Source organism: Brachionichthys hirsutus, chromosome 13 (assembly GCF_040956055.1).
Source record: "Brachionichthys hirsutus isolate HB-005 chromosome 13, CSIRO-AGI_Bhir_v1, whole genome shotgun sequence".
Lineage (NCBI taxonomy): Eukaryota > Metazoa > Chordata > Actinopteri > Lophiiformes > Brachionichthyidae > Brachionichthys > Brachionichthys hirsutus.
The window spans coordinates 1,534,432-1,554,337 of record NC_090909.1 but is presented as its reverse complement, the minus strand read 5'-3'; the positions used below and the strand labels follow the sequence as shown (position 1 = coordinate 1,554,337).

Below are 19,906 nucleotides of genomic sequence, written 5' to 3'. Positions count from 1 at the left end.
ACCTCTGACCTTCCTGTGGAGCCGATGGAGGTGTTTTTATGTCATAGCTGTGCTGAGAAATGCACGTGCATGCACGGATTTACGTAATTCTATGTTCCCCTACCTGTGCTGGATTTTCTTTTATCTAACGTGCGCTCGGCTGCAGCGGCAGATCAATTGTTTTCCGTGTCTCCTGCAGCTCTTAATGAGTTTCCTTTGATCCATGAACTTTTACATTCAAGGAAGCGAGAGCTATATTTATTTCAAAAAGGGGAGGGGGGGGGGGCTCACAAACAGCGATTGTGCTTTCTGCTTTAAACCTGACTTGGAAAACGGAGACGTGTGAAAGCAGTAACTGTCCAACAGAGACGCAGTAACTGTCCAACAGAGACGCAGTGTCCCGCAGTACAAGGCCAGTCTGAGCCTCGTTAGCTCATTAGCGCTGCGTTTCCTCTGCTCTGGTTCTATTTCTGAATCTTTGCGGTTCCTCAACAGATGAAGAAAAGGTCAAAGGTTGTTCTACTTCCACCTTTTGAAAGGCTTTTATTATTCTGCTGCATTCTATCGACAAGTGTCATGAACATACCAAGAAACCGCGAGACGTCTTTGTCTTTACAATTTTCAAACATTTCCCTTCTGTGGGTCTTCAGTTGTTATTATTTGAGGATTAAAATAAATCTTTAAAACCTGGTGCAGATGTCAGGTATTTAAATTTTCCATAAAAAAATTAGCATTCTATGAGGCTAAAGGCTAGGAAGAAACTGGCCTTCAAATATCACCCTGGTCATATACGTACTGCAAGTTTTATTTTTGCAAAATGGAAATGTATTTCTTAAAACTGAGGCACCGTGGATTTAAGCAAACGGGAGACATTTCCGGGGGGTCAAATTGTTGTATACGAACTGGTACTGTGATGTCCGATTGTGGCAGCAGGACATTGAACGCATCCGTCCATAAAACAAAATAATAATAATAAAGAAACATGCTGACATCGTAGATTTGATTTGGGCATCGCTTTATATGCTTGAACCAGGAAACATCAGGACAATAACAAATCAGATGATTAGAAACAATAGGAAAATATAATAGCTTTAAAAAAAAAAGGAAATATTCCAGTAAAGGCCAGAATTCATCGCTTCGAGGACAGATGATAGAGGAGACGTCGGGTGAAAACAACGTTTGAGATGATGCGTTATAAATGAACTTCATTCATGCTGCGTCGCCACCAAATGAACTAAATCAGTTCTTCTTGTCTCGTCGTGAAACGCTCGTTTGTTGCTCCTCGCGAGGTTTCTCCGTCGCTGGAAAACCTCCCCGCATTCACCCAACTCTTCATCGCTGGTTGATCGCTCGGTTCTTCCTCAGATTAATAACGTCTTGGGCTGTTTTCAGAGTTTCTGTTTTATCATAAACCAACAGAAGGCTTCAGTATAAAGATTTTATGATTGAAAAGACACACGAAACACATTGACCTTTGTGCAGTTTGTGAATTGTGTGAACAGACTCTTGTCTTAAACGGTCTCATGACTTTATTGTGAGATAAAAGCGTGTTTTATTCTCATTTAAGTGTAAATAAACTGGCCCTGCTGACCAGTGTGTTCCATCGTAAGGGCTTGCTGAACTGCTTTGTTGCGTCGTTTCTGCTTGGAAATAATTTCTTTTGATTCATTAATAAATTCAAAGCTTTTTTTATTATGTGTTCCAGACTTGTAGGGATTGGTCAATAAATAGATGATAAATATTTAAAAAAAAACAGCATCATAGCTGCTCTATTATGACCTCTGTTCAATCCCTGCTGACCATTCAAGCACGATGCAGTAATGATACAGGAAGACGACCGCTTAATGATGCATACATTATACAGGGGAGGCATGTGAGGCTCCTAATGTTGTATAACTCCATTTAAATTAACTAAAAAATATTTACATATAATTTAACTTTATAAAAAAAGTGGCTGATAAGCCTGATTTGAATGCAGCGCTACCAAATCCCGAATATTCCCATTTATCTTACTGTAATAATAACGAAATGACTAAAGTATCTCTAATTAAATTAAAACGAATCAAAGTCTGCTTGTGGCGGAACTAATTTAATAGTTTGACAACAAACGCGGACCTGTTTGAAAGCGGCATAAATAATGAGCCGCTTAACATTCCCCTTTAAGAGCGCAGCCTCCAGCGCCGTAGCTCCTCCCCCTGTATGCAAATGAGGCGGAAGCCAGCCCTGCGTCTCTTGTGCCGACAGATATTCCTTTAAAGGCGTATTTAAAGCCCAGGCTTTCCGTCGCAGGAGTAGCGGAGCGGACGACCGATGCAACAAAAGCCGGAGCGACTCTCCGACTGCTCGGCGGACACGACCCGGCGAGGTGAGCTCGGTGCTCGGTCAGCGCACCGCGGCGGGGCCGGGGGGGGACCGGAGGGCGGCGCGGTAGATAATTTCTACCCGCCGTTGGACGAGCGGAAGACGCAGCATCTCAGGTTGCTGGTGCAGGAGGAGGTGGAGGGGAAAGGGGGGGCAGGGGGGGGCAAGGGGGCATTTACTGTAGTTTCAGAGACCAGCTCAGGCTCTTAATTGAGCTCGGGACGAGTTTAGTTTAGTTGGTTTTACTCGAGTTTAAAATGAACAATGTGTGTCTTTTTTGTCTTTTTTATTGTCCTCGTCCACATGTCCGCTGGACGTCTGCGGGGGGGGGGGGGGGCGTTCATCACAATCCGGCCAGAGAAAAGAATCTTTAGTTTGAATCGATTCATCGTCAAAGTGGTTCGTTTTAGTGCTCTGAATTGATCCATTAATAATTTTCCAGATTTAAAACGGTAGTAGAATATTCCTCCTCAGATTAACCGGATTACTTTAGTCATCCAGGTGATGTTCATGCTGTTTATTTATAATTCTGTGTCTTTCGCTGACCGTCTGACCGTTTCTGTGCATCAGGTGTGTGTCCCTGAACGCACCAGCATCCACTGATCCGGGTCCCGTGTGGGTTTGATGTGACCCGGCTTCCTGTGTCCGTGTCTGCGTCTTCAGGCGAGGCCGCAGGGATTACAGATCGCAGCGTGGAGCCAACGGCGACGCCTTCCAGGAAGCCTTCGATGCCTCTTGGTGAGCGAACAGACGCACAAACGCAAAGGGAGAAACGCTTACTTTGTTGTTGTTGTTGTTGTTTACTCGGATTCACTCACGGGGGGGGGGGGGGGGGGGGGGCCTCTCTGACTTCCCTTTAACGTGTTAAAGCTGAAAACCAAAACCAGCTCGAGCAGAAGAATGACATGTTCGCAGCATCGTGATCTCGGTCTGGCCTTTTTTGGGTGGACCTGAGAGACGTGCACACACGCACACACACACACACACACACACACGCACCGGGCACGCTCCCTCCGTGTCGGCCTCTCGTTTTTGAACGACGCCGTTCTGCTGCTGAATCAGCCGAAGCGAAAGCGGCGACTTCCTCTCAATGAGATTTCTGCTGACTGTCAACGTGCGCTGAGCAGACACCGGGAAGAGTGCACGAGATGCAAAGAGACGTGACTGGTCACATGCGGTGCTGCACACGCACGCACACACACACACACACGCACTGTGTATGCTGTGGAGCGTCTTATTGCATTACCTTTTAACAAAGGTAATGCCTTAAAGTGCTCGGAGAAATGAACGCTTAGTTCCCCGAAACACCTGAAGAGGGCCGTCCAGCACGCCTGAGAGTTCGGAGGCCGTTTGACCTCTTCAAAGTCAAGGTCGCCCGCTGTGGAGACGGACCAGCCCGCATCAGAGACCTCATTCTTCGGCGCTCCTTGTTTTTCCTGTTGGGGAAACCAATGAGCCGATTATTTTGCAGCAGCTGGGAAGTGTTAGCCGGCCGGTTTTTCACGGTGGGTTTGGTTGCTATGCTATTCTCAAGGCTGCACGATTTCCCTGCTCCTTGAACCCCCCCCCCCCCATCTTTTTTCCGGGGTGTCTCAGTTGAGCACAACAGGCGCCGAGCTGTTTTCTGTGACGCACACGCAGCCCGCCTCCCTCTTTCTTTTAAGTCTGTTGTTATTAAGGAAGGAACAGAACACATTTTTGAGGCGGGTCCAGTTGGGGATGCTGCCTTCTGGATCGGGTTGCCGCGTTGCATCATCGCGAGGCGGGAGCGGTCGGAACAAAACCACCGGGGGAATGGACGCCTCGTGATGTCCCGTCTCCGGGATCACTAAAAAAAAAGAAGCCGGTTCTTAATGAATCATGAGTCTGATTTGATTTCGACGATCATGTGAGCCGCAGAAACGGCACCGACTTGTGTTCGTGTGAAATTTGAGTGTTAAACAAACATGAAAGCTAAAAAGCACAACCTGCTGAATTATGCAAACCAGACGCTCCTTCCAGTTTTGGTGTTTTCAGACACGCTTTCTGACTTTTGAATGCTTTTTGCACGTCGTTCTGCAGGCAGATGTGTTTTTCTTCTTCTTCTTCTTTCGGATCTGGAATGGTCTGAATTCTGGAGGTGACGTTTTGCCTGCTTGAACCTGAGCGTCTTGCTGCTGCTGCGTTGAGTCCAAAGATCCTCCGTGGTCCATCGGATCGCCGATTTTCCTGAAGCTACATTTGACTTCGCAGTGATGGAGAACTTCATCATTGTTTTCGGGAAGCAAAGAACTCCATGGCAGCGTCCAGGTTGAGCAACGCGGAACTAATCAGTGTGGGATGATGCATAAGAAAATGCACGCTGTTGTCTCACTGGATCCCAAACTGGTTTGTGCAGCTCTTATTGTGTGTGCGTGTGTGTGTGTGTGTGTGTGTGTGTGTGTGTGTGTGTGTGCGTCCATTCAGCCAGTAATGTGACTCCTGTGCAGAAGCAGCTTGTCAGACCCTTCAGGCCTGCAGGAGTTACCGGTTTGTTAGCATGCAAATAGAAATGAGAGCGTATTCCCCGGCGGTTCTGCTGAATGCAATCGTGAATGAACAGCAGGGACGTTGCATCACATTCATGATTAAATCTATCATGACTCAGCGATTTGTCGTCCGAACTCATGCACATGTGCACCCCCCCCCCTCGCTCTGGTGCTTATCCCTTCCATCTGCCTTCCAATGCTGGGAATACGGCTAGATTGACTGGGGACCAGTTTCACCGCTAAACAAGCTGGTTCCAGTCTTCTTTCAGGTTAAAAGGAACTCTTGTTTGGCGGCTTCGGCAGGACTCGTGGCGTCCGCTGACTCCTCCTCCTCAGCGTTTTGTTTTTGTGTTTTTTACTGCTCGGACAGGAAACCTTTTAAAGGCCTCGAGTCGCCTTTTAAAAGTCCAGGAGATGGTTGAAGGTCCGTCGCTGCTCATCTCCCACTTTCACAGGGTGTTTTAGACGAGTTCAGACTCGCAGAGGACACGGGTCACATGTTGGGGGCACGGGGGGACACGGAGGGGGGGGGGTCACCGACAGAGTGGGAGCCTCATGGCGATGTTGCAGGTAATCTGGCCCGTAGCACAAGAATAAACACTCCACACCAAACACCAAAATAGATGTGTGTGTGTGTGTGTGTGTGTGTGTGTGTGTGTGTGTGTGTGTGTGTGTGTGTGTGTGTGTGTGTGTGTGTGTGTGTTTGTGTGTGTGTGTGTGTCTCTGTGACTCCAGATAAGGCGGATTCTGACCCTCCTAGTGTCTCTTATTTCCTCTGAGAATAAATGGGTCTGTTTTATTGCTCTGTCTGATTATAAAACACCTGCTGATGTCTTTTTTTTTTTTTTTTTTTTTTTTACACCCTTTCCCATCTCGCTCTGGGACCCTGTTTATCCGGCTTCCCTTCGGGAACGCTGACTCGAAACTCAATCTGAGCCGAACTCGTGTCACAAACGCACCGAAACAATGGAGCAACCCGCCGAGGCGCCGGGAACACGGACCGATAACCGGAGAGCCGTGAAAGATGGAGGCCAGACGGCGCCGTCGCTCCTTTCTTCCAAATCCAAAGACCTTCCCGTCAGGCCTGGTCGGGCCGGGTCTTCGTGTGCGCCCTGACGACTTGTGTTTGTACAGTCGAGGGCGTGGCTGCTTTCTGAAGCGTCAGTTTGACGGTTAGGCGCCGCTGTGGGGGTTTTATTAAGAACGGGAACAATTTACATGGTAAAAAGCTTTTTATTTAATCAACCAAAGTGATAAAAGTCGCCTTCATTTTTATTTTAACGGGTTTTATTTCTTGGATGTTGGTGCTTCATCACCGAGGAGTGATTCAATCAATTAGCCGATTGGTAGGAAATCAATCTGGATTTTGTACTCGAGACACTTTGAGGGTTTTTATTTACGCCCTGAATCTCTTTTGGCATCGGCCGGTTAAAACGGAGGTTTCGATGTCGTCACATTTTATGGACCGAGAAATAATACTTCTTGTTTATTTTCCCCGTAAATCAACGAATCGATGACGAAAATGATCGGAAGCCGTGACCAGAATGAATAATGCTGGTGTTTGTTTCTCTTCCTGTTTGTTCCCCTCCTCCGACCAATGGGGCGTCTCCCTCTGCGGCTCTGCTTTGCCTCCTGCGTCCCGGTGGCGGTCGTCCTCCCGCAGACTGATCAGCCGATCGATGGGGATTTTCAGAGGAGCTCCGCCAACCTTCGCCACCTCCCGTCCTCCTCTCGCCGCCCCCGCCCGCTCCGCCGTTCAACCCGCCCCTCTGCCCTCTAAACACAAAATGACTCTGGAACTCACTGAATGGTCTATATGGATTTTATCTGCTTGTAATAGACAGTAGGAGAAGAGGGTAAAACCTCAATGACAAAGCCATAAACACCCCCCCCCCCCCCACACACACACACACACACACACACACACACAGAAGCAAACGTGGAATGTATCTCCCACTCTTCCTGTGAAAATTCAACTGCTTCTTTTATTTCTAGTTTTCTCCTTCCTTCGGACCGGGGAGGATTAAAGGAGGATTCATTCTTGATTAAGATGAAGTAATCTGGAAGACGACGACTTTTTGCTGATTTTTGATCCTTGATTTTTGTCGGACCCTGTTTCGCCCTGACGCCGTCTCTAAGACCTTTAACTTGTGATTATCCTTTTGATATAGCCAGAAATTAGCGCCAGTTTGTAGCTTGAGATTGTATTTAACTAACATCCAGGAAGTCACTTCTGGTTTTAAATCAACTACCAGCATCCGGATACTCCTTTGTGGATTTTTTTTTTTTTTAGCTACAGGTAATTGATCAGATCGTTTCGTGCATTAGCGGAGGCGCGCTTGTTTTCTCATCGCGTGCATGCCGTCCGCCATGCCTCCCCAGAACACGGGGGCTGACGCTATGCAGGGCGGGTCTGCGGTGGGCGGGGTTAACGGCAAAAACATCAAGACGCCAGGGCCCGACAAGGAGACGGGAGGAGCAGGAGTGGAGACGGATGTATTGGAAAGTGGAGGAGGAGGAGGAGGAGGAGGAGGAGGAGGAGGCCGAAGAGGGGAGGAGTCATCGAGCGAGGGCTCCGTGGAGGGCATCCCCCTGAAGAGATGGGTGATGCACGGGGCCGTGATGTTCGGCCGGGAGTTCTGCTACGCCATGGAGACGGCGCTGGTGACGCCCGTCCTGCTGCAGATCGGTGAGTCCGACGGCGCACGTTCACGACGTGCATCGCGAACGTGGCGTCTCGCATTAAAGCGAAGACGCCGGGTCGTCCTCCGGCCCGAAAACACGGCAAAGCGTTTCAGCACCAGTAAAAACACGCCGACGTGAAAGCAGCACGTCCCCCAGCTGCGTTTGATTGAGGAGGAGCAGCTTGTTTGTTCGGGAGTCAAAGTGTTTCCAGCCTCAAACGGGTTTGTTTGTCTCCAAAGGGACAAAGACACCTCGTCCAAGAGATGAAACTTTATCCTGTTCACCTTCACTTCACAGGATCTACCAGGGGATTAGCCAAATGGAACGCACACACACACACACACACACACATGCACACATGCACACACACACACACGCACACGCAGACAGTTTTAATCTCACTTGCACCGGCCAAAGGTTTTGCCGAGTCACGTTTCTTCTGTAGCGGTCTGGGTGGGGAGAGAGTACAGCCGGTTGGCTCGCGCCGAGCGACGTCGTGACATCGTGTGTGTGCGTGGCAAAGAAAAAGAGTTCATGTCTGTGTTTGTGCAGCAGGAACAGTTTGGTTGAGCCCATATTTACACAACCCACAGAGGGGGGGGGGGTGAGAAACTCCGACCATAGAAGGACTTCTGGGGAGAACATGCAGAGCCTGTTTCTGTTCCGTCAAGTCATGCATGCTGTCAGAACGACGAGATAACCAGAAGGAAGTTGTGCTCGCACGGCCCGTTTCCCGTTTCACTCTGCAGCTCCTCCGTTTCTGTCTCGCCGTCGGCCCGTTTCGAAAAGGTGCCCTCAGTAAGAGCATTAGCTGACGTCTGAATGCAGCTGGAGGTGAGTGAGTGAGAGGGGGAGAGAGGTTGGGAGGGGAGGAGAGGAGAGGAGACGGTCTGAAAGGTGACGCTGTGATGGAGACGCTGCGTTGCGTAACTGCGAGGTCTGAGTGGCACAGGAAGGTATCGATTCACGGTGACGAAGCGAATCAAAAATGGATTTCCTATATTCATGTTCAGGGGCAGCAGCTCTGCTTTTAATAGATAACAAATACGCTAGAGCATTATGGGAGGGGAACAGCGACAGCGCCTCAGAATAAAGAGTCTGCACATTTCATTATTACAAGAAATGAGGTTTGAGTGACGAAGGTTGGCACACATGGCGCGTGGCTTCCCGTTAGCATCTTGTTGACGTATTATATGATACGTCATCTGGTTTTCATTAGCTTCGTGCTTCAGCGACTTCATTCCGTGTCCTCCTAAAAGGTGCTAGCTGCAGGATCTGTGCTACGTCACCGCTAATTAAGCCGCAGTTTTTAACCACGTGCTAATTGTTAACGACATGCTAACTGTCTCTGCAGCGTTCGTGCCGTACAGGAAGTCGGCCTGATCTCTGCGCCTGCATGCCGGGTAACCTGATCCTACCGTGCTAGCTGGCCTCGGCGCGCTGATGCAGGGTTATGCAAGTGGCTGGCTGGATGTCGGTGAATAAGGGAGGAGGATATGAACGCTGCATCTGTGATGCTGCGGTGTGACGCAGGGAGGGTCTAAAATCACGCGGGGAAAGAGAAACGGGATGAGAGTCACATTCCTGTCGAACGACGACACCTCCTTCACCGCAATCGTGTTTTATTTTACACTTTTGACCGTCTCTGCAGAGAGAGGGAGACGAGCCGATCAGTCAGTTATTTATAGCTCTTTATATAATCGCTGCGGTAACATTGTTCACTTATTAATGTTATCGCCGCGGAGACGCAAAAGGCCCTTTGAGGCGTTTTCGCTCGCTAACAAACGGCAGCGCGGGACCGACCGATCGGTGCGGCGGCGACGCCGAGCGTGTGTTTGTTTTGTTTGTTTCTCTGTCAGCAGGCATTTGAAGACAAAGACGCGTTCTGTGCGTTCATGCGAGGTCTTTCTCTTACGTCCGGCGGGTGATGCGCGCGCCATTAGCGTGAGAAATGCGAGGAATGCATATCTTGTGTCAGCACATTCCCCCCTCCCAGGAAGGTGCAAACATCAAAAGCAAGCCGCCGCTGGGCTCTCAGGTGACGTCGGGTACAAAGAAACATCGGTGGCAGCAAATTAGCCGCAAACTGTTGTTGTTTAAAATGAATAGTTTCACAAGTTGTTCCATCTTAAAGGGGAAATACAGAATAATAAGTTCAGTGACATACCGTGTACATATCGACGTCTATGATCGACTTGGGATAAATTATTATTGCCTCACAGCAAGAAGGTCGTGGGTTCGAATCCCACTCGCACCCTTTCTGTGAGGAGTTTGTGTTAAACCAGTCGATTATACCGTTCCTTCAAGCTGGCCGGGGTCATGTGTGTTTTCTGCTGCGTCTTCAATGGGCCCCTGAACGCACCATCAGGAGGGGAAAGCGTTTGCCGGCCCCTGGTAGTCGCGGTTACGCGGGTTTACCGACCGCCCGCTGCTGATCGGCTTTATCGATCGATCGCTTCTGCTGCAGGAGAAAGGGCAGTCAGCCGTGCTGCTGATAGGTCAGCCGCAGTCGGAGGCCCGCCTCCCTCCCGTTGGTCACATATGGCTTCATGTAAGCCGCGCCGTAGATGTATGATAATAAAGGTGAATGAATGAGAGCGTTTGTGCTTCTCTCTGCAGCAACGCTAAAGCTAACGAGCTAAAGCGTCGGCCTCCCGCGGCGGTGTTATGTAACCCTGCAGACCGTGTGTGTGTGTGTGTGTGTGTGTGCGTGTGTGTGTGCGTGTGTGTGTGTGTAGCGGCAGTGTTGGGATTTCCCTGCTAATGCACACGCCGGTCTGCTCTGTGCTGTGGGAATGGATTTCCACTACATGGGGCGGGGTCGTTTGTCCTTGGGAGGGGTTCGGTTGGCTGGCTGACGACCTCACTGGTCCTGATGCCGTTGACCTTCAGGTGCCCTTGCTCCGCCTCTGTCCGCTGGGAGGAACGATGACTCATCACTCCAAAGGGGAGCGATGGATGATCCAAGAAGCCAATCGGGAGATAATCGGTTTGATCAAATGGAATAATCTGAACTAATATTTCAGATTAGCTCCGACTCCGTTCCTGTTCCGTTTACTCTGAAACGCCGGCTTCCTCCTTTCCTTTCCTTTCCTTTCCTTTCCTTTCCCCTTGTCTGTCTCTCATTCGTCCCGCCCACTTTCTCCCTTTCCCGACCTCTGCCCTCCCTCTCACTTTGGCACCATTTGTCTGGCTGTTTTTGTTTTTTTTCCGTCAACGTGTGGCATTTTTCTTCGCCGTTTTCTCACGCCGGCGCAGGAAATGAACATATTGTTTTGTGTTTATGGGAAAATGGGAAAGGTTTCGGAAGGAGAGAATGGCTTTCTCTGAGGCGGAGTGTTTGATTTTAGTTTCTGGGCGATGGAGGGAGATAGCGATGTGTGAGAAACCTCGGAGATGGATGGATGGTGGTGGAAGTAGGAATACCACGCTGTAAAAAAAAAATACTCAGTCCTGCAATGAAGAGGATACAAGAGTAGAAGTATTTTAAAAGTATATCTGGAACAAGAGGACGGAGCTATATTATGATTCTGTTGTTGGGATTTGGTCTTTGCGTGAGATTTGGAGGAACAATGCGAGCCTTAATCTTTAAAGCCTAGTGTCTAATGCAGGTCCAGCCTTTGATTAATCTTAATCTGCTCCACATTTAGCAGCAAAGAGAGATTTCCGGGACACGCTTTGCCTGCCCAGGTTGATTTCCTGACCGCCCGAGCGTGGGAGCAGAAATGCGCTGCGACGAATCGTGAATCGGACATCAGAGGATAACCTCCTGAAGCTTCCGTCTTTGTTGGCCGCTTCTCTGAAAGTTTAGTCGAGTGTGTGTGTTTTTTGTTTGCAGCAGATTCAATCCAAACATCACGCGGCTTTGGGGGGGGAACAGCATCAGAACAAATCATAAAGGGCTGATCAGCTAACATACAGTAATCCTTGTTCTTCAAGCCGCCCGGGAAAACAAGGCGAGCGCTGTCTGGAAAGAAGCTGCCATTTAGGTATGAGGACGCCGTTTATGTGGAGTGATGTCACACTTCTCTTTGAGGACGGAAGGAGTCGGGCGGCGCCTGATGAGACGCTCCTCCGCCGCAGGTAAATGCGTTTTAGGAGCGTCGACCCGCGTCGGCGGCGTGAACTGGAGCGTTTCATCGTCCGTGTAGACGAACGGTCGCCGCCGTTTGGAGGAGATGTGTCCAATCCGAAGTGTAACGGTCGGAAAACAATTGGAGTTGGTGGAAAAGCACAACACGCTATGTGGCAAGGGTGATGAATAGGCAGCCTGTGCTGTGTGCGGGTGTGTGTGCGTGTGTGTGTGTGTGTGTGCGGGTGTGTGTGCGTGTGTGTGTGTGTGTGTGCGTGAGGAGAAGAGGCATACAGTAAAGCGAGCATGTTGGCGCTAGATGGAGCAGATTGTACACTTTTCCTTCCCACGATCAGGCGACACCGACTTCTCTGCTTTTTCTGTCTGTCTCCATCTTTCCTTCTCTCTCACCTTTCCCTTCCTCTCAGCCCCCCCCCCCCCCCCTCCCCTTTGTCTCCCTCCGATCTTTATCCTTTCTCGCTCTCCCCTTTCCCTCCTTCTGTCTCTTTAGCTCGTCTCCTTTCTTTTTTCTCTTTCTGAAATACTTCCTGTACTTCTGTTCACTCAGTATTGTTCCCTTTGTGTGTGTTTGTACTCGCAGTACTAGGATTGTGTGGGAACTCTGCTGTGTGTGTGTGTGATGTTGTTTTTAGTGTTTTAGTATAGGAGTCTCTTTCTAGTTTGTTTTTTTGTGTTTTCTGGACTCTGTTTTCCTGTTTTTGATGTTGACAAACCTTCAAATCAGCTTTTTTGTTGCCTGCTTTTACTGTGCTGCTCTTTTCGCCTCTAACAGGTGTGTGTGTGTGTGTGTGTGTGTGTGTGTGTTTCTCTCTCTCACACACACACACACAAACCTTTCCTTCGAGTGAACAAACGGCACAACAGGAAGCCGTGAATGCCACAGCCATATTAGGACTCAGGAAGTTAAGGTGATGGAGTCTCCGTGGTGACGGGGTTCCCAAGCGGGAGCGGGGAGGGGGAGGGGGGGGGTCATGAGAATCACGCCCGATCAGTTGCCGTTAAAGAGTCAATGATTCGTCTGATCACACCCTTCTTAAAATAAATAATAATAATAAATAAAAACAATCCCTCCGTCTCCGCCTCACCCTTCTGCATCAGCCAATCACAATGCACATCAGGCATTTGTCAGGCATGTTTAGTTGCTCCACTGGTTTTGCTTATGGAAAACAGCCGTGCCGATCAGACCGAACGAAGCGGCGGGGCCGAAGTGAAGTCGTGTTTTCAGCTGCATTAGAATATATTGAGCTAAACTGCATTCTGATTAACGACTTCATTAAACGCTGTTTCAATATTATACATCGTGTGTGTCTGTCTGTCTGCTAATGCTAAAGGACCTTAAGTGGTTTCCACTGACTCCACTCTGCTGCAGGAAAGTAAAGTCGAATGTCATTATTCAATAAAGCAAGAAGGCAGAAGCGGAAACGGCTGCAACCAGAGGCCGATCAAAGTTTTATCTTCCTGCAGCTCGTTCTTCAACTTTAACCAGAACGTTTCCAGTTTCAGGTTTCAGAAGCTCTCGCTTTCAGCTCTAATGAGAGTCGTTTAACGTGCTTCTGGGAAAACGACAAAGCAAACCAAGACCCAAGAAACTCGACTCTCCGGTCCTGTTCACGTGGTGTTCTAATTATTTTACAGAATTCAGCGATGCAAGCTAATGTGGATTGTTCAAGAAACAATAGCTTTTATCCTTCCAACGGATAAAACATTTAAATCAAACCAATCGAATAGGAACGTTGAGTAGTCGGTGTGGCTCCACCCGGTGGACGACTCCAGAAATGTCTTGTCTGACTTTGCGCAGGTCTTCCGGAGCAGTACTACAGTCTGACCTGGTTCCTCAGCCCGGTCCTGGGGCTCATGTTCACGCCTCTGATCGGCTCGGCCAGCGACCGCTGCACCCTGCGGTGGGGCAGGAGGCGGCCGTTCATCCTGGCGCTCTGTGTCGGAACGCTGATCGGAGTGGCGCTGTTCCTCAACGGATCGCAGATCGGTGAGTTGGGTTGCCTTTTTTTTTTTTTTACTTCTAAGAACTTTTTGCTTCTACGCAGCTGCACAGTTGCCATGGCAATCCTACTATTAATGCAGACAGACTTTCCAGGGACGTGTGTCTCTGAAAATGCATAAATAATACGCAAGACCACCTTGTGCCATCGTCCAGTCCTGCGCTGATGGTCGGACCTTCATCCCGTCACATACGTTAACCCCAATCCAATCAAGCTAATTGATCGGACTGATCAGGCAATCCTTGGATTGGTCTCATCCTTGAAATAATTAAATTTCAAAGGATAATCAGATTTAGCACGGTGCTAACAACATCGTTAGCGACAGTTACCGCCTCCCTGATCGCTTCAAAGGATTTAAGGTGTCTCTGGCATGGGGGGGGGGGGGGGCTGTTGTTCAGATCAACAAAACCTGCCCTAAATACGGCAAAAGTTCAAACGAGCCTTCAAAGGAATTCTAAATAACATGATGAAGAGCTGAGTCAGCAGATTCTACTCACTTCTATTATGTTCTGCCTCCATTCTTCTGCCGGGGGGGGGGGGGGGGGGGGGGGTTAGGGCACCAAGCTGGGTTGACATGGGAACAGAGGAGAAGGCAATTCACAGGGAATGCTTCCTGTTTTCTTCCCCCTTTCCACCAATCAGAGTTTACTTCCTGTCTGCCTGCCTAGCTAGTGAGTAGAGCTGCCCCATTGTGACGCACACACACACACACACACACATTCATGGTTTCTCATCAGGTTATTGGACACTGCAAAGCAGCATGGGTAATGTGCTGGTTTAACTCTAACAATCTATTGATCACATGAACTTTATTTTTTCATGTCGTCTTCTTAATTTGACTTTGGCGTCCTTAGGGTTGTCCGTGGCGACGAGCAGGGCCGACAGCCAATAGGAATTGTCCTTACGGTGCTGGGGGTGGTGGTGTTGGACTTCTGTGCGGATGCGACGGAGGGACCAATCAGAGCGTACCTGCTAGATGTGGCAGACACGGAGGAGCAAGACATGGCGCTCACATCCACGCTGCGTCCGCAGGTAACGGATGAACCTTTTGTCTGACCTTTAAAGAGAGAACGTCTGCTCCAGGATCCTGGTCTGAAGTGGATTGGTTGCCCCCCCCCGTGCAGGTCTTGGTGGGGCGGCTGGCTACTCTCTCGGAGGCTTAGACTGGATGCACACCTTCCTGGGAGCTGCGTTCCGATCCCAAGAGCAGATCCTGTTTGTCTTCGCCGCCTTCGTCTTCTCCATCTCCGTGGTGCTGCACCTCCTCAGCATTGAGGAGCGCCAGTACTCGCCCAACAGGACCGGCTGGACCAGGTAAGGAGAGAGAGAGAGAGAGAGAGGGGGGGAAAAAGCCAAAACCCTGAGGAGGTTTCTGTGACGTCACGCGAAAACGCGCTCCCCTCATTGCCGCTCCAGGAAAGTCCGAATTGCTCCGAACCGGCCGCCAACGGCGGGACCGCACTTTGTGCACCCAAGCTGGAAGTGATTGGAGAGAACAAAGCAATGGACACCTACGACCCCTACGACTCCTACGGAGATGACCAATCGGAGCGCGGGGGATATGGATGTCGATTTCCTGGGGGTGGAGCTCATGAGAAGTGGAGTTTCTTCTGCGTAAGCTTCCTGACCGATTTGATTACTCGACTTCCATCGTTCTCCTCCGACCGTCCCTCCAGGTAAAAGCGACAGTGTCCTCGCCATGGCAGACGCCACCCTGGACCACCCGGACCACGACGCTCTGTTCCTGTCCCACCTAGAGCCGTCCATCTTTGCCGAGCGTCTCTCGCCCTATCGCAGCTCGCCTCCCACCGCCGCCGCCTCCTCCAACCTCAATCCCAGCACGCCGACGCCGACGCCCCAGCTCGGCAACATCAGGCGCAGCAGCAGCGCGGGCAGCCAGGACCTGCTCCGTCCCCACGCCGACCAGAGAACGCACGCCGCCGCGTCCAGGATCTCCCACCTCTCTGCTTTCCTGCAGGAAATGGAGGACGACGGAGGCCGAGAGGCGTTGCTGAACAACCAGCTCAACGAGCGGCGTGCGTTAGCTGGCGCGGCTAATGATGGCGCTAGCGCTAAGGGGCCGGTGCATCGCGCTGGGACGGTCAAAGGTTCGTAATGTCTGCGCGGAATCATTTGAGAACAAACGCGGATCCATCTCTTTGATCGACCAAAGTTCATCTCGATCGCTCGTCTTATTCCAGCGGCCGGTGCGGGAGCGCCGGCGAGGCAACCCCCCCACCGCCACACCTTCTATCGCCAGCCGTCTGTACGTTCTCCTACTACGGTCGGGTCGGGAGCCACCGCTACCGCTACCGCCGGGCCAACGCCGCCTTCCTCATCAAGCCGTCTCGCAGGCATGAACGACCTGTACGAGGTGGAGGCCCGGCAGAGGAGGCGGAGCCGCCAGAGGAACAGCATCGCAGCGGAAACACCAACTCCTCCAGCGGCGACACGGAGAGCGAGGAGGGGGAGGTGAGGAGTGCCGGTCGGGTTTTACGTAGGCGTCTCCTTCTACGGGAGGTTATTTGATCGCCCCCCCCCCCCCCCCCCCTGAAGGTCGAGACCACCGTGAGGCTGCTGTGGCTGTCCATGCTGAAGATGCCTCCGGAGCTGCTGCGACTCTGCGCCTGCCACCTGCTCACCTGGTTCTCCATCATCGCCGAGGCCGTCTTCTTCACCGACTTCATGGGACAAGTCATCTACCAGGGGGATCCCACCGTACGGGGGCCGCGTGCGACTCGTTCAAAACGCCGCTCCCTGTGTGACTCCCGTGTTCATACGAGTCTGTTCTCTCTCTCTCAGGCTCCCTCCAATTCTACTTTGCTAGAGAATTATCACCGAGGCGTCCAGATGGGATGCTGGGGGTTGGGCGTCTACGCCATGACGGCCGCTACGTGCTCGGGTAAGGAGCGAGGCACGCCTTCAGAATAGACCTTGTTCCTCTTTGCTTTACGCTTCGGACTAACCGACCACCGTCGTCCACCTGTCTCCAGCCATCCTCCAGAAGTACCTGGACAACTTTAACCTGAGCATCAAGGTCATTTACATCCTCGGAACGCTCGGATTCTGCATCGGTATGAACGCCAGCGCAGCCGCGGAATAGAACGGGGAGCGTGTGAGCGGCTGAGAATCTGAGAATCTGATTAACCCGCTGTAGGAACTGCTGTCATGGCGATCTTCCCTGATGTATATGTTGCTATGGTGATGATCAGCAGCATGGGAATCCTCTCCATGAGCATCTCCTACTGTCCTTACGCTCTGCTGGGACAGTATCATGAAATTAAGGAGGTATGGATGTTGCTTCTTTATGATTACCCCCCCCCCCCCTCCCAAACTAAAGATGCTTCTGTCTCTCTGCCTCCTGCAGTACATCCAGCATAGTCCGGGGAACTCCCGGCGAGGCTTCGGCATCGACTGCGCCATCTTGTCCTGCCAGGTGAGCGTTTTCCGATCCTCAGCGCTTTCTGTGGCTTTTCTTTTGTGTTCACGTGTGATGATTTCTCCTTTTCCAGGTCTACATCAGTCAGATCCTGGTCGCCTCGGCTCTGGGTGCCGTCGTGGAAAGCGTCGGCAGCATCCGTGTCATTCCCATGGTGGCCTCCGGGGGCTCCCTCCTTGGATTCCTAACCGCCTACTTCGTGGTCATTTATCCGACTCCAAACAACCGGTGAGAACTTCCTCTTTGTTTTTCTTTGTTACGTTTTAACCTCTCCTCCTCTACAAGTACAATCCCGACCGATTTTAATTTTCATCGACAGAGACGGCGACTCGGCCAAAGCTTCGGGCAAACGGGCCCAAGCGACACTGGAAAATCCCGACGGCGGCAAAGGGGCTGTTACCGTGGTGATAGAAAAACCCAGCTTCCTGAAACTCGGCAAGGAAGGCAAAACCACCTCCACCACCGCTTCCTGTCACACGGAGCTCGAGTCGGCTCTGTAGACGGCTGGGCGGGAACCACGACGTTCACAACCGCCAATGGAAAAGCGTTTGAACGCGCCGCCGTCCTCGATCCATCCTGAGACCAACCCAAAGAACGTCTCGTCCCCCAAAATTCCTTCCACTCAGCCATCATGGACGTTTAAGGGCGTGGCCAGGGACCGTCAGAGGTTGTCTCTGTCACTCAGGGCCTCTAGGAGGCGCTGCTGAGCAGCCACCTGGATTTAAAAAAATGCAGAAAATCGTTCTTCCTCACTGCGGCATCAGCGCCATCGTCGTTAGCTCCACGTTGCTGAAACCGATGCCCCAAGGACGTCCAGCGGCGTCCAGCTCGCCAAAAATAAACGACGTCCTCGGCTCTCTGGGACTGTGACGGCAATCCGTGACGATAGCTTTAAGACCCCGGAGATGTTCTCAATTTGACTGGTCGTATGTTTTATTTCGTTTTTTTTTTTTTTTATTCATCCACGTGGAAGGAGTGTTTCAGCCGTAGGCTTAATATCAAGACTCAAAAACAAAACATATCAAGTGAAATTCCAAGAAAAGGAGGGGCATAGATGTGATGCGCGTCGTATTCGGGGCATTAAAACCACAAACATTACTTTCCGACTTACAAACAATTACGTCATGATGCTTGTAATAGTTTAAGATAACCAGACAAACCCGCGTGTTGCACGAAAAGAGAAACCAAACAGAGAGGAGGAGAAAGATTTGCAGAAGCTGCAGTTAGCACAACGTCTGTTGCTAGTTGCACATTAGCTGAGCCGTTAGCGACAGAATGCTAAAAAGCATTTGGTTGGAAAAGTTGCAGAATATTTTAAAGACTAGTTTTTACAGCGACGGCCGTGTTTGTTCCCTTATATGGGCGACGCTGCAGAGATTCCGTCCTGCCATAGTGAGGATGGGGTAACACCAGATGCCCCTCGGTCGGCGCAGGGGCAAATAAAATATTCTGCAGAAATAAAAACGCACATGGAGCTTTGCATGCGACAAAAGCAAACATGCACGTGTGGAACACCAAAGTATGACTCGCCCGAGCTCTGGGACGTCCCGCTAGGTCGGGGATATATTTTTAACGCATGGCTGGACGTTTGTGTCTTTCTGTTTGAACTTAAACGTGCTCTTTAACCTGAAGCGTTGCGCTCGGTCCGGGTACCGACCCGGAGAGCGTCGGGCCGTGAATACTTGAAGTGCCACTCGAGCGTCTCCGTACCGACGCCGGACGCAGTGGGAAGTCTTTGATTTTGGGGTTTTGAGCCTTTTCTCAACGCAGGAATGTTCAGACGGCAGCGCGGCCTGCTGGGAGATCTGACCTTTGATTCCATCTTGTGGCTTTAATTATTGAACTTTGAAAAAAGAAAACGCAAACCCCGTAATGATGAATGTGAAGTGATTTCAGACGAAATCATTTTTTGTTTTGATGCTGGTGGGGTGGGGTCTGACGTTGCACAGAACTTGCACATTAAGTAAAAAAAAAAAAGAACTCATAAAGAGAAGTGTGTTGCAAAAGGAGAAAAAAGTAACTGTGGATATTTATAATTATTTTTTTTAGCTTTCTCCTCTATAAAATACATTTTCTCTTAGTTTCCAAAATAACATTTTGGAGTTATATTACTTTTCCAGATGCAGACCGGACTGTGTGTGTCTTTGTGTCAAGGCTGCACACACACACACACACACACACACTCACCAAAAGGAGGTGAGACTGTGTTGGAAGTGTTTGATTGGTTCTCAGTTCTTTGCAGGTTTTCTCTTCACCTCTGGAATCAGTGGCTGCGACACCAGATGTTTTTATTTCCGAGTCTTTACGCTGTTTTAACTCAAACACAAATTGTGTTTCTTTTTGCATCTGTTTGGTTTCATCTCGGCAGAGTCTCGCTCACACTTGCACTTTTTCAGTGTTGGCCATGTTGGTTCCACCGTCCCGACCGCTAAATGAAAGGTGATGGGACGCCGCTGTTTCACGTCTCCAGCCAGCAATCTGTGTGTGTGTGTGTGTGTGCTTCAACTTTAGAGTGTGTTGCAGAGAGAGAGAGACATTTATACGATTTGATTTAAATCAAGAATGCTTAAAGAATGGGAAAGCAAGTATCTATATTATATGCCTTCTGACTTGGAAAAAAGAGATTCACATTTCTCTGACTTTCTTCTTGTTTTGCTGCTATACATATATATATATATATAAAAAAAGAGATGATTATTTTTGTTAGTAGTTTGGTTTTCTATATAAGAAGAATATAAATCTCTATGTTCTGTAAATACGCTTGAGCCCTCATATGTGGACTCTGGATGAACACTGTATGGAACGCACCTTTAAAAGCTCTTCAGAAGTAACCCGACAATGA

General features: G+C 50.0%; 1 protein-coding gene across 1 annotated transcript; it reads left to right on the top strand.

Moving 5' to 3' along the window:
• The first annotated feature begins 7,205 nt into the window (after positions 1-7,205).
• LOC137903137 (solute carrier family 45 member 4) lies at positions 7,206-17,564 on the top strand. The gene is given in 20 exon segments (XM_068747272.1): positions 7,206-7,536; positions 13,424-13,616; positions 14,480-14,634; positions 14,637-14,657; positions 14,750-14,917; positions 14,920-14,939; positions 15,042-15,188; positions 15,190-15,223; positions 15,302-15,733; positions 15,827-15,886; positions 15,889-15,977; positions 15,979-16,033; positions 16,036-16,097; positions 16,182-16,343; positions 16,428-16,527; positions 16,619-16,699; positions 16,783-16,913; positions 16,993-17,061; positions 17,138-17,292; positions 17,384-17,564. Coding segments are annotated over 20 exon segments (2,646 nt in total).
• The last annotated feature ends 2,342 nt before the right edge of the window (positions 17,565-19,906 follow it).